Source organism: Anopheles ziemanni, chromosome 3, assembly GCF_943734765.1.
Source record: "Anopheles ziemanni chromosome 3, idAnoZiCoDA_A2_x.2, whole genome shotgun sequence".
Taxonomy (NCBI): domain Eukaryota; kingdom Metazoa; phylum Arthropoda; class Insecta; order Diptera; family Culicidae; genus Anopheles; species Anopheles ziemanni.
Window position 1 is genome coordinate 68926026 of NC_080706.1, and position 12001 is coordinate 68938026.

At 44.8% G+C, this 12001-nt stretch overlaps 1 protein-coding gene across 1 annotated transcript; it reads left to right on the forward strand.

Annotated features, from left to right (window-relative positions):
- Positions 1–1621: 1621 nt before the first annotated feature.
- On the forward strand, positions 1622–12001 carry LOC131288810 (mitogen-activated protein kinase kinase kinase kinase 5). The gene is made up of 15 exons (XM_058317987.1): positions 1622–1922; positions 2400–2820; positions 5471–5569; positions 5640–5938; positions 6012–6078; positions 6152–6203; positions 7165–7203; positions 9243–9588; positions 9651–9819; positions 9897–10485; positions 11038–11231; positions 11302–11393; positions 11471–11597; positions 11683–11809; positions 11893–12001. The coding sequence occupies exons 1-15, from the start codon at positions 1812–1814 to the stop codon at positions 11999–12001; spliced, it is 2841 nt and encodes a 946-aa protein (XP_058173970.1). The 5' UTR covers positions 1622–1811.

Here is a 12001-nt window from a genome sequence, read left to right on the forward strand (position 1 = left end):
TCTGACAAACGGAAGGAAATATTCCTTTCGTTACGGCGGGTGAACAGCCGCATTTTGACTGCGCACTAGCGTGGTTGGCTAGCAGTGCTCCTGGCCGCATGGTGGCAGTCAAAAGGCGACGCCTACAGAAAATCGAAAACCACAGAAAATCAGGACATATGGCCTTTAGTTGCCAGTCCTTAACCTAAAGAGGTCTATGTCTCCAGGTTAGCTTGCGAAGGCCCAGGAAGCTGGATTCAATAGCCGTACTGGAGTAAATCCTCGACGAAGTGAAGAAGAAGAAGAATTCATTTTCATAAAAATATAAAATGGACCATGATATAAAACACCAATCCTATCAGGTATTATATGACCATAGTACCGAACCTATGGCGCGATATGTTTGAAAATTGACAGCATTCAAAGGTAGATTACCACAGGACATAGAACAGGACATGAAAAGCTGTGGCGATAAATCTTATCGAAGCAAGTATTGATTCGTTCCAGTAGCCTTGCATTGAATTTATATTTATTTCGATAAATTTATGAAAAAAATAGAGTAAACATACCAGGTTGTACCATGTTGTATTTTCTTGACACAAGAATGACTGCACATCGAGTGTTTACATGCTTTGATGTGATTCTTCCGAAGTGGCTTATGTTTGTTTTTTTACACTTTCTGTATTTATATCCACCAATGAGTCCTATTCGCATGATCTATGGTGCTTTGAACTTTGTTTTCTAATCAACATTCAATATTCAATCTCTTATTTTGTGCGGCAGTTGGTATTAATTAATTTAATTTAATCTTGCAAAATCAAATTATACTTAAAAGCTTCAACTTTACCAAACATCAGTATTCTTTTTAATGGAATTCTGCATAAAATAATGTATTTTATGTAAAAAATAAAAATTTTGAGACGCTCGGTTGTTTCGAATTGGGCCAGCATGCGCGAACAAAGAACAACGTGAAACTCCCTTCAGAAACGGTTGTTGTCAACACTTGTACTGAGCCGCCACCCATTCTAGGATCTTGTCCGTATATCGTTTTTGATACGTCACAGTGATCAATTTCCCAAAGCTGCCATTTGCGCAACAGAGATAGCGTTTACAAGGATTTGCTCTCAACTGCAACCTTCCCATATGGATGCACTATGCATAACAAACGTTTTTTAATCAACAACGTTCGTCGAAGGGGGTGGTGGAGAGTTTTGACAGAAACTGTCAAAACACGGAGCATAGGGGATTTTTTTGTTTTAATTAGTCGTGTTGCGAACGGGCGAGCCAATTATTGTGCAGCTGTGAAACATTAAGCCACTGTGTGCGAGCTGACCTGCGGTGGAGGTCTTGTCTATTGTTCCTCGGTGCTCGTCGAATGTTCGTCATAGCTCCACTCGCGCCGTGCTTTCCGTCGTAGTGTTAAACAGTGCGACTGTTTCCGATTGGGGCTTTCCTTCGGTGGAACAGTGCGTGCGAAAATCAGGCGACAACACACGCAACAACAACGCAACGAGCACAGTGACTTCGATTGCGTGTTTTGTTGTTCCTTTGTAGAGGTTTACCAGTGCGTTCAGAAAATCCGCGGCCATCCCGAAGGTGGCAAGAAGAAGCAACTAATTATCGTCACACACAGTGCGGTTGGCCAGTTTCTTCCCGTCTTGGGACGCCAGTGCCTCGCGTATCCAGTGTCTGGGCCGTTGTTCGATTTTCGGTAGCGATACGCACAGCCCTCTACAGGCTTGGCACTTTGTGAAGAAGGCGCAAAAGTGTTCGGTTACGCGTACGCATCCGGTATCCGCTACGGAGCAGGCCAGGTGGAAAATGCTGGCAGAATGTCGCATCAAACCCCCATGCTGAGTTCGGCTATCTCCCTCCGCAATCCGGAGGACGAGTACGAGCTGATCCACAAGATCGGCTCGGGGACGTACGGCGATGTGTACAAGGTGAGGTCGCAGTTGCAGAACAAATTCCGGAATCCGTTCCTCCGCCCCCTCCCAAAGGAACACTTGGAGCTGGCGATGGCCTTGTAAGGCGAAGAAAGGCGAGAGAACTCTGGAGCGAGTGAGAGAACCCTCTTGGCACACTTTGCATTCCAATCGGTGCAAAGAGAAACAATTCCCCCGAATGCGTAAACTTCTTAGTAGGCGCGCGTACTAGCGCACTGTCGTCAGGGTGCGTACTACGATTGGTATGCAGATGATCGCGATTTCCTTGTTGATAATTTTAGCTACAGTTTATTCCCCCGGGATTATCGTTGCACTCACCAGCAAAAGGGCAAACCGTGGCGTCCCGGCTTCTATGGCTTGGTTATAATTACATTTCTTTACGCATCATTCCCACCCATCGTTCTCCTCCACCCCCAAAACGCACACTGCTTTTCTATTATAACGAACCTTTATTCTGCCATTCACAAACCACAGGCAAAGAAGCTACAGTCGAACGAGCTGGCCGCTATAAAAGTGATCAAGCTCGAGCCGGGTGATGACATCCAGATCATCCAGCAGGAGATCCTGATGATGCGCGACTGCCGCCACTCGAACATCATCTCCTACTTCGGGTCGTACATGCGCCACGATAAGCTATGGATCTGTATGGAGTTTTGCGGCGGAGGCAGCCTCCAGGACATCTACCAGGTTACAGGGCCGCTGACGGAGCTGCAGATCGCGTACATGTGCCGGGAAACGCTGCGGGGTCTCTCGTACCTGCACTCGATGGGCAAAATCCACCGGGACATCAAGGGCGCGAACATTCTGCTGACCGAGCGGGGCGATGTGAAGCTGGCGGATTTCGGAGTCAGTGCCCAAATTACGGCCACCATCAACAAGCGGAGAAGTTTCATCGGTAAGCTCAACGGGAGAACGGGGTGAAAGATTCTATTCTTCTGTTCCCCCATTGCGGTACTGGAACCGGTCGAGTGTGTCATTAAGTACTTTCACTTGAAAACAGTATCGCCGACCGAACATAGGGCTGATCGGGTAGTTTTACAGTCCACGTCCTCACGATTGTAATTTGATATTGATGCAATTGATCAATCGATCGCTTTTCCGGTATCACATGTATTCCTGCGCCTGCGGCAACACTTCAGATTGTCTGGGTGGGTTGTTTTTGCCACCTTTCCACGGATCTTTCACGTAGCCCGCCGTTGGTGGGTCTTCGAAAAACATGCAACAGATAGGCAGTCTGCAAATGAACCGGACTCCGGGCCAAACGAAGCGGTTTGGATATGGTTGATTTAATGTTGAAAATTATTACACAATCACGCACACCACCTACTATCATGTGCGGTTCGGGCCACGCACTGGGGCCTATGTTTGGAAAATACGAAGGGTCTAATTCGCCCGGTTCCTTATTCGTCACGAGACGGAAGTGGTTGGTTTTCGATTTCGCACAATCTGAATTTCATCGAAAAATCGAAACCAGAATTCGACGCTACCTCTTCCCACCTTTGGTGGGTATGCAATGGGGACGAAGGTGTTTCCGAGCGTATCCATTCATTTCCGTACTTAGTTTTGTTCCGTGGAGATAGTACAACCTACAATTGCGCCCCCATATTTGCAAAAACCCTACGGTTTGCTACGGTTGTTTCGCATATGTCTCTAGCTCGTTTATCAATTAACGCGCTACACCACCCGGCGAGACCTGGCTTCGGGACGTGCATGCTAGGAGGTGTTTTGTCCGGTTCCGCGCTTTTGTGTCCGCTGCTTCGGAGCGCGGTGGCGGTGATAATTTCCTCGTCTCATTTTGCTACCGTATCAGTTATTAGCGATTTGATGGGGTTTAGTTCTTACGATAGAGTCTCAGGTGCACTATTGCGCTTTCTATTTTCTACTCCGATCGAATTTGATGCCTTTGTCGAAGTAAGACGTCACTTCGTTTCGCACAAAACTCTAATCTCCCAATATAACCTTAAGGTCGTGTTTGTTCGTGTTTGGCGTTCTTGCACGAGGCAGATGAACAACAAAAAATGAATGAACTAAACTGAAACAATTATGACGACGACGCTCGCTCGCGATGTGGAGGCGGCTCCGGAAAGGTGGTGGTAGTATGAATTCGACACTTACCGCTTGTGGTGCCCTCCGACGCCGAAGGAAATGGTGACCCGCGATGCGTGACGGATGGATGTGATGTATCTTCTTCATCGCCACTCACAAGCACGGGACGGCTGGACTGGACGGAAATGGGGTATCGGGGTGTGTGGAAGGTGTTGAAACGGTTTTAATATCGAACCACCCGACATCATTTTTGCCACATTTTTGTGCGCGGGGGTTGGGGTTTTTCTAAGGTTCAGCCAGTGCAGTGAGGGTAAGAGTGTTTGATAATTTAATGCATAGTTTTTCCTTTCGTTTGGGAAAACTACGATCAATGCTGCGCGTCCTTGTCGATGTGAAAGCGCATTCGTGTTAAATGCCAGTCACCGGTTTTACCGGAAACAAAATAATGTCCTTGATTGTCTCGTGGAACAAATCGAAGTATGATCTTTCATATTTTTACCATATTTTTATGCCAGCGAAGAAAAAATGTTACAATACCCCAATAAAACTGGAGCCTGCCTTCCGGTGGAAGCTAACACAATATTTATTGCACCTTTCGAATTAGCATAACCCAGACGGGAATGGGAGGGTAAAACCGATGCGGTTCGTTTCTTTGCCTATGCCCCGAGATAAGATAAGCCAACCCGTGGTGGAGTAGCTTTTTGGTTCGAGCGCTGGCCTGTGGCGGTGATACTGGAAACGAGCCATTTCTTGTGACAACCGATTGGAGCGCCATAGGGCAAAGATACGGAAGTTCGCGCATGTATTGGACTTTGTTGTTCCAGCACTATATGGGGAATATTTCATTATATTCCGATTTCCACATGAAAGTAGAATGCAATAAATTACTAAGGAAAAGGAAGGCAGAATAAAAATGTTCGTAGCTACAAAAATTAGTTTAATTTAAAACTAAACATCAATTTTAAACTAAACATCATAGCCAACTACTGACGGTTACTAAGAAAAAGTTTGCCGCAGATATTTTAATATGGGTCACCCTGGAAACTGCAAGCAGCATGCATAACTGGTGCATGGTTTTTTTCAACAATTGGTAAATTGGGGGAAAAAAATGACTACTGTGATTAAGATTACAATGATTACGGATAGTAACAGTACCTCCACATTTGTTTACAATCTCTTTGTGTACGTGATTCATACTTGCTTGATTAAAACTTCTCATAAAATGTATAAAAAAGACTGTTAGTATTACGTACGAAATGCGTGCAATTTATCATCTTTTTCATCAAAGATTATTACTTCGGAAAGCAGCGGTGGGGAGATATTATGCCGGGAACTACTTTACGTTGGACTGCTATTTTTTCAGTAACAATTTCTTCATTCTAATCAGTTATATTTTTATGCGAGGTATCTTGTTCGTCAAACAATACGATATTTCAATAAAAAAAAATCTAATTTTTCACTTTGGTGCAATTTCCCTTACGATTCCTTTTTTTTACCAGGTACTCCATACTGGATGGCACCGGAAGTGGCGGCCGTGGAGCGCAAGGGTGGTTACAATCATCTGTGCGATATTTGGGCATGCGGTATCACTGCGATCGGTAAGCTAATGTTTAAAGGCAATAAAATACCCCATTTGACTCATGTTTCGCAAATAATCCGGCATTATAGAACTGGCAGAACTGCAACCACCGATGTTCGATCTGCACCCGATGCGGGCGCTCTTCCTGATGTCGAAGAGTGGCTTCAAACCGCCCACCCTGAAGGAGAAGGATCGCTGGAGTTCGAACTTTCACTCCTTCCTAAAGGTGGCCCTTACTAAGAACCCCAAAAAGCGGCCAACGGCGGAACGGCTGCTGCAGCACGCGTTCTTCCAGTCGGAGATGTCGATCCGGTTGCCGCAGGAGCTGCTGCAGAAGTATCACAGTCCGCATGCGAGCTACTACTACCAGGACACAGAAGAGGAAGGAGTACGTTTGAACGGGGCACGAAGCTTTTGTGCATTAAGGATTTCCTTTTAACATATTTTTTACTTTGTTTTAGGCCATCGCTAACGGACCCCAGCGAATAACGAGCCGAATGCATTCCTCTAGTTCCGTCTATCATTGCAGTGAGTACGGTTAGGGCAATAAAAAACCGATGTTTTAGCGAACTAATTTTTCCTTCCTTTCCCCGCTTTTTAGAACCATTGGAAAACGAGCGTTCATCTAGTCCAGAAACACTCCCGAGTGATATGTAAGTATTTTTAGGGGCCAGTATGATGTTTTGCCACCCTTCGTCAGGCAGCGTGGGAATCGCAACCAGCTCCACGTAAATCGATAGGTTTGGTCTTCGTTAGCGTCGATCGTTTCCCGAAGGCGTAACTGAAGCGTACGGTAGCATTTAACCCACTGTCTCTCACGTTGGGTCCCTGCAAGCTGCTTAGACTGTGTAGAACAAAAGCAATCTACTTGTTCGCGTTAGTGGTTCAGTGCTAGTAGTTAACTTGGCTAGTGCTCTGCTTTTTCGTCGGCCGAACTCAGGAAATACGTTTTGCCAGCAGTAACATAACGTTCTTGTCAACAACAAATAATACACACAGGAATCTTGCCCCCCTTTTCCAACATTAATGTGCTAAAGACATTTAGGTGTTTAACCGTCCCAATGCAAGCCACTGTTTTGCACACTGTTATACTAAGCTAAATCGGTACTACCAGCTTTTTTTTGTGGAAACAACAGACGCCCTCGCGTGAAGGGGCACACACACACATCTATCTTACACATGCCCATACCCTCACCAATGTTCGTCGGTACACATGCTAAAATGACTGACCCGTCTTGACACTCACTACTCGTTATGCCCTGCAGGGGAGGTCGGAAAACAGTTATAAGACGCACGGAGGGAAAACTTCATGAAAAAATCTCCACACATCCACTCTTTCAGACACAAAATCAGTATAGTAACAAACCATACGCCACAGTCATCTAAATTGCGTTATACCGTAAAGGTGGTTGCCATTGTCAATCATTCGTATCAAATAGGATTTGCGAAGCGACTCTATGTGCTTGGAAACATGTTTTGTTTTGTACATCGTTACCGGAGGAAATGTCCTCGTCCCGATCTGATCTTCTTTCATTTTAAAAACCTTCAAAACTCACGTTACTGTCTCGTTTCTGAAACTGGTGCCATTTCTTCTTCTGTGTTTTCTTTTTCTAGGAGTCTATTGCATTATATAGACGAGGAGTTGAAGATAAGGTAACAGACATCCGCATCGCCCTTATAAACCCTTTTCGTCCCGCATTTTTGTATCTTTCATTCAATCACCCGTCTTTCCCAGCCGGACCGGGGTTCTTCCATTGAAGAAGTAAAAAAACAAAGGAAGAGAAACACCCCCGAGAGACTCATGAAAACCTAGAAAATTAAAACGTTTCCCATTCCGTAACGTTGTTTCTCCTCGCGCATTTGTATTTAGAATACAAGCTTCTTCGTTTCTCTAGCTTCATTTCCGGTGTAATGTGTTTGGGTTTTCGGTGCGCCTAGGAGTAGCTTTTTTTGACTATCATTGTGCAGTTGATTGTGCACCGGTGGAAGATTTTAATGAATCACATTCACTATCAACATTATTTTTTTCCTTTTTCTTGCGCATTGTTTGATACTTGCTCGAGTGCGGGACCTTCATATTGCTAGTTGTGCCCTTCTAATGCATATATATATATTTGTTTCCAACACATTAAAACTCAACTACAATTATCACATCCGCGTATCGCACACTCATTCACCTATAGTCAAATATGTATGCGTTACATAGTACTCTCACCCCTCCCGCATTTCGACACATTCCGAGTAGATAAGAGGTACATATTATAAGGCAAAAGAATACGTAATACCTCCATTGGAAGGATAACAGTATTACAACACCTGACACTGTATGTCATATCATTTGTTGCATCTTGGCCCCGTTCGTATCACTCCCTCAGTAGCGTTACTAATATAACATTGATCACTATCGTTAAGAATTAGTATATTTTACAACAACTAAAATTTAGCTTTTATCACACTCATCAACAACATAACCGTAATCTTAAAAATCCTGGCCCCTCGAATGTTAAACTCTAACCGATAGTAAAGGACGAAAAAATGAACGCTATGAAAGCACTACGTAAAAGCTCTGCTAAACAAACCTCGGAGAAACTTCTTTCTAACTGCTTGCCAAACTGATACTGCATATGCGGACTTGGTCACTCCACTTAAACGATGCTTTGTTGTCGGTGTGTTTAATTGTTTAGCTTTTTTTCTGTAACGAAAAATTTATTTGCAATGTGCTAAATCGTATCTCTCCTTTGAGTGCTTCGTGTTTAATTGCAAGAGACTTGAACGCTTGCTTCTTATAATGCCTTTTTGCTGGGTACTTGGCTTCCAGACTAACGAAGACCAGTACATTTTTTATATTTTCGAAGTGCCTAAAAGTCATCTCAATTACAAATTATATATTCCATTTGATGAATAATTGTCTCTGAAAAACTCGGGAAAACTCGGATTACCAAATACAGTAGACTCACGATTATCCGCTGTAAAGCGGAGGTTGTGCAAATGTTCCAAATACCAACAAAGCAATTGAAATCAGCAAAAAGTTAAAAAAAACACAAAAAATACATATTTTTTAGGTACAACAATCAGTTACCAGTTTTTGGTTGAAGAATAGCAGATCAAGTTTTTTCTCATTCTTCTGGGAAATAATTTAACGTTCGGTAAATTTTAACGCTTTTCATCTTGTATAATTTTCTTTTTAACTAAACATTTCTAAGCTACTAAACGTATATTCGGCAATGAAAACAGCCCCGTAGAAACAATAAGAAAACCTAGAGAGATCGCGGATAATCAAGAGTTTACTGTATTTAAACATTGTATTCTTATATGTACTGTAACGGCAAAATAAGTACAATTGAATTGTTTCTAAACAAGCCTATTTAAGCCTACACCTTTCCCAAGAATCTCCCGCCCATTTACGCTGCGTGCACTGCACAAGAAAACAAGTACATTGTAAGGCCATATTTATTTTTGTGTTCGCACGGTTTATATTAACTATGGTTTAGTTGCTAGGTTGAGCTATATCAGTACAAACCATGTGCTATCGGTGCAAGCAAATGACCCAGTTCCTTTGGTCTTCTCTTTTTCTCTTTTTCGATGCGTTTTTATGTATTTTTTTCCCCTCTTAACGGATCGATTTCCGGCGGTGGGAAAACGTTAATGCAAAATTAAACCATTTTCACCACTTCCAACGCCCGCGCCACCAGGCGAACCCTACCGCTGCACGATAACTCCTTGCTGGCCTGCGCTAGCGATGGAATGACTTCTTCGTCCAGCAATGGCCAGCAGCAGCAGCAGATGCGCACCGGAAACGGTTCCGGTGCTTCCGGTAGTAGCGGCATTGGGGTCGGAGATGTGAGTGGTCGAGGCGGTGGTGGGTCAAGGATGCTCGACGATGACGAGGACGGTATCGTGAGCTACACCACCAGCGGTAGCAGCGGTGGTAGCGCAATGTTGGGGGCCACAGCCTATGACAATAATGGTCGCGATGATTCCACGTTGAGCTACGCCGATATGGATCAGCTAACCGCACGGTTGGAGCAACTGAATGCGGTAGGTTTGGCACGAATAGATGGTTTGGATCGGTTTTAATTCGAATCATATTTTATTTGCAGCAAAACGGAGCAATGGCCAGGGGTGAGTCGGAGGAACACGGTAGCAGTAGTAGTGGCAACAACGGTAGCAAGCGTCGTTCGATGGACCAATTGAATGAACTGTTCAAGGAGTTGGAGAAGTCTTCCAGGCAGCGTAGTTTAAGTGATGGCGATGGCAACAGTGAGGGTGGTAGGAATTATCTTCCAACAACGATAGAGAACGAACACCGCTTACTAATAAAACCATACACTTTGTGTTCTTTACAGCGAGCGAATCGCAGCCGGATCTGCTGAACAACACGCCACCGGTGCCGCCAAAGCGACACCATCGCACCCGGCGCCACACACCACCCCGGCCCGTCTCAAACGGGCTCCCCCCGACGCCAAAGGTGCACATGGGGGCCTGCTTCTCGAAGGTATTCAACGACTGCCCGCTGCACATCCACTGTACCGCCTCGTGGATCCACCCGGAGACGCGCGATCAGCACCTGCTGATCGGCGCGGAGGAGGGCATCTTTAACCTGAACCTGAACGAGCTGCACGACGCGGCCATCGAGCAGCTGTACCCGCGCCGAACCGTCTGGCTGTACGTGATCAAGGACATCCTGATGTCGCTGTCCGGCAAAACCGCGCAGCTCTACCGACACGACCTGCTGGCGTTACATTCCAAGCAAACGCACCGCTTCTCGATGCACATGAAGAAGATCCCGGAGAAGCTGGTACCGCGCAAGTTCGCCCTCACCACCAAGGTGCCGGACACCAAGGGATGCATGCAGTGCTGCGTCACGCGCAACCCGTACAATGGGTACAAATACCTGTGCGGTTCCATGGCGACCGGCATATTTCTGATGCAATGGTAAGGACAGTGATAAGTGTGAAACTATGAAACAGAACAAGAAACCCAACAGACGCAATGTTGGGACTCAAGTTGGAAACAAACGGTTCGATGTTTGAGGCAAAAATGCTCAAGACGTTCCTGAGGAGATAAATCTTTCCACTAAAGACACAGGAGCTAGCAGAATTATGTAAAGGTGTCTCGAGCGACGTTTCGAAAAGTCTTTAGAAATGGCAAAGCCTGAGCATTTGTAAAAGTGCTTTATGCAGCATTTGTAAAAGTGTAAAAAATACCTGCAAAATGTATTCGGGCAAGATCCCAACTCAATGTATTCTCTTGTTAATAGATTGCAATAGGGTATTGTTGTACAGATTACTTTAGTGATGCCGTTGTACAAAAGTAGGTTTTTACTTTCCCCGGTACAACGCTCGAAAGCCTTATAGTTATAGAATGTCTAATTGTTAATCAGTATTTTCCAGAGAACCTTTTTTTTAAGTGAATATTCCTGATCTTCCTATATCCCTACTAATTCTATTTCAATCTCTCCACCACCTTTATCCATCCCAATCTCAGGTACGATCCGCTAAACAAATTCATGTTGCTTAAGCAGTGCGAGTGGCCATCCGGCAACATCCAGTACTACGGTGCAAACTCGAACGTGTTCGAAATGATAATCACACCGGAGCTGGAGTATCCGATCGTGTGCGTGAACGTCCGCAAGGGCCCGAACGATACGCTCAAGCTGGACCTGATCAATACCAACAATAGTAAGTAAAAAAAAGTGGGCTTCACACCAGCCAACACTAACATCCTATTCGTGGTATGGCCACATTGCAGCATCCAGTTGGTTTAACACGGTGGAAGATATGGACGGTATGGCTACGGTCATCAACCGGCGGGATACTCTACGACCAATCAAAGTGCATCAGGTATAGTTAGAAGATGTGATAAATTGTGTGCCGTACGTCCTCATATTTTCCTTTGGTTTTTCTTCCTTTTTTCTTAGATCGAAAAGGACGCAATATTAGTGTGTTACGATCGGTTCGTGCAAATCGTCGACATTCAGGGTTTCCCAAAGCCAAGCCGCAAGCTGATATCACGCGTGGAATTTAGTTTTGTAATCGAAAGTATAGGTGAGTTTGCTATTTCAAATTATTAGACCTTTGTTTTATTTTTATTAAATCATTTCAATACATTGTCCTTCATTCATTTTTGCAGTCTGTTTAGCTGATAGTGTTCTAGCATTTCACAAATACGGCGTCCAGGGCCGCTCGTTAAGGAATGGCGAAGTGACGCAGGAGATTACCGACCCGAGCCGCATCTACGAGCTTATCGGAAGTGACAAGTACGTTACAAATCCCCGCCCGAGAACCCCCTGCCCCCTTAAACGCCTTCTAACCGCTGTCGATCTCTAACTATTTTTCACAGCAAAGTGGTGATGCTGCAAAGTCGCACCATACGCGCGGAATCGGCAGAAGGAACAAACGATGTCGGGCACGATCTGTACATACTGGCCGGGCACGAAGCGAGCTATTAA

Excerpts from the sequence above, each read along its gene's own strand:
- LOC131288810 (XM_058317987.1), top strand. The coding sequence starts at position 1,812 with ATGTCGCATCAAACCCCCATGCTGAGTTCGGCTATCTCCCTCCGCAAT. Across the intron at positions 6,204-7,164 it reads GAAACACTCCCGAGTGATAT|GAGTCTATTGCATTATATAG; the intron begins GTAAGTATTTTT and ends TTCTTTTTCTAG. Across the intron at positions 11,232-11,301 it reads CCTGATCAATACCAACAATA|CATCCAGTTGGTTTAACACG; the intron begins GTAAGTAAAAAA and ends GCCACATTGCAG.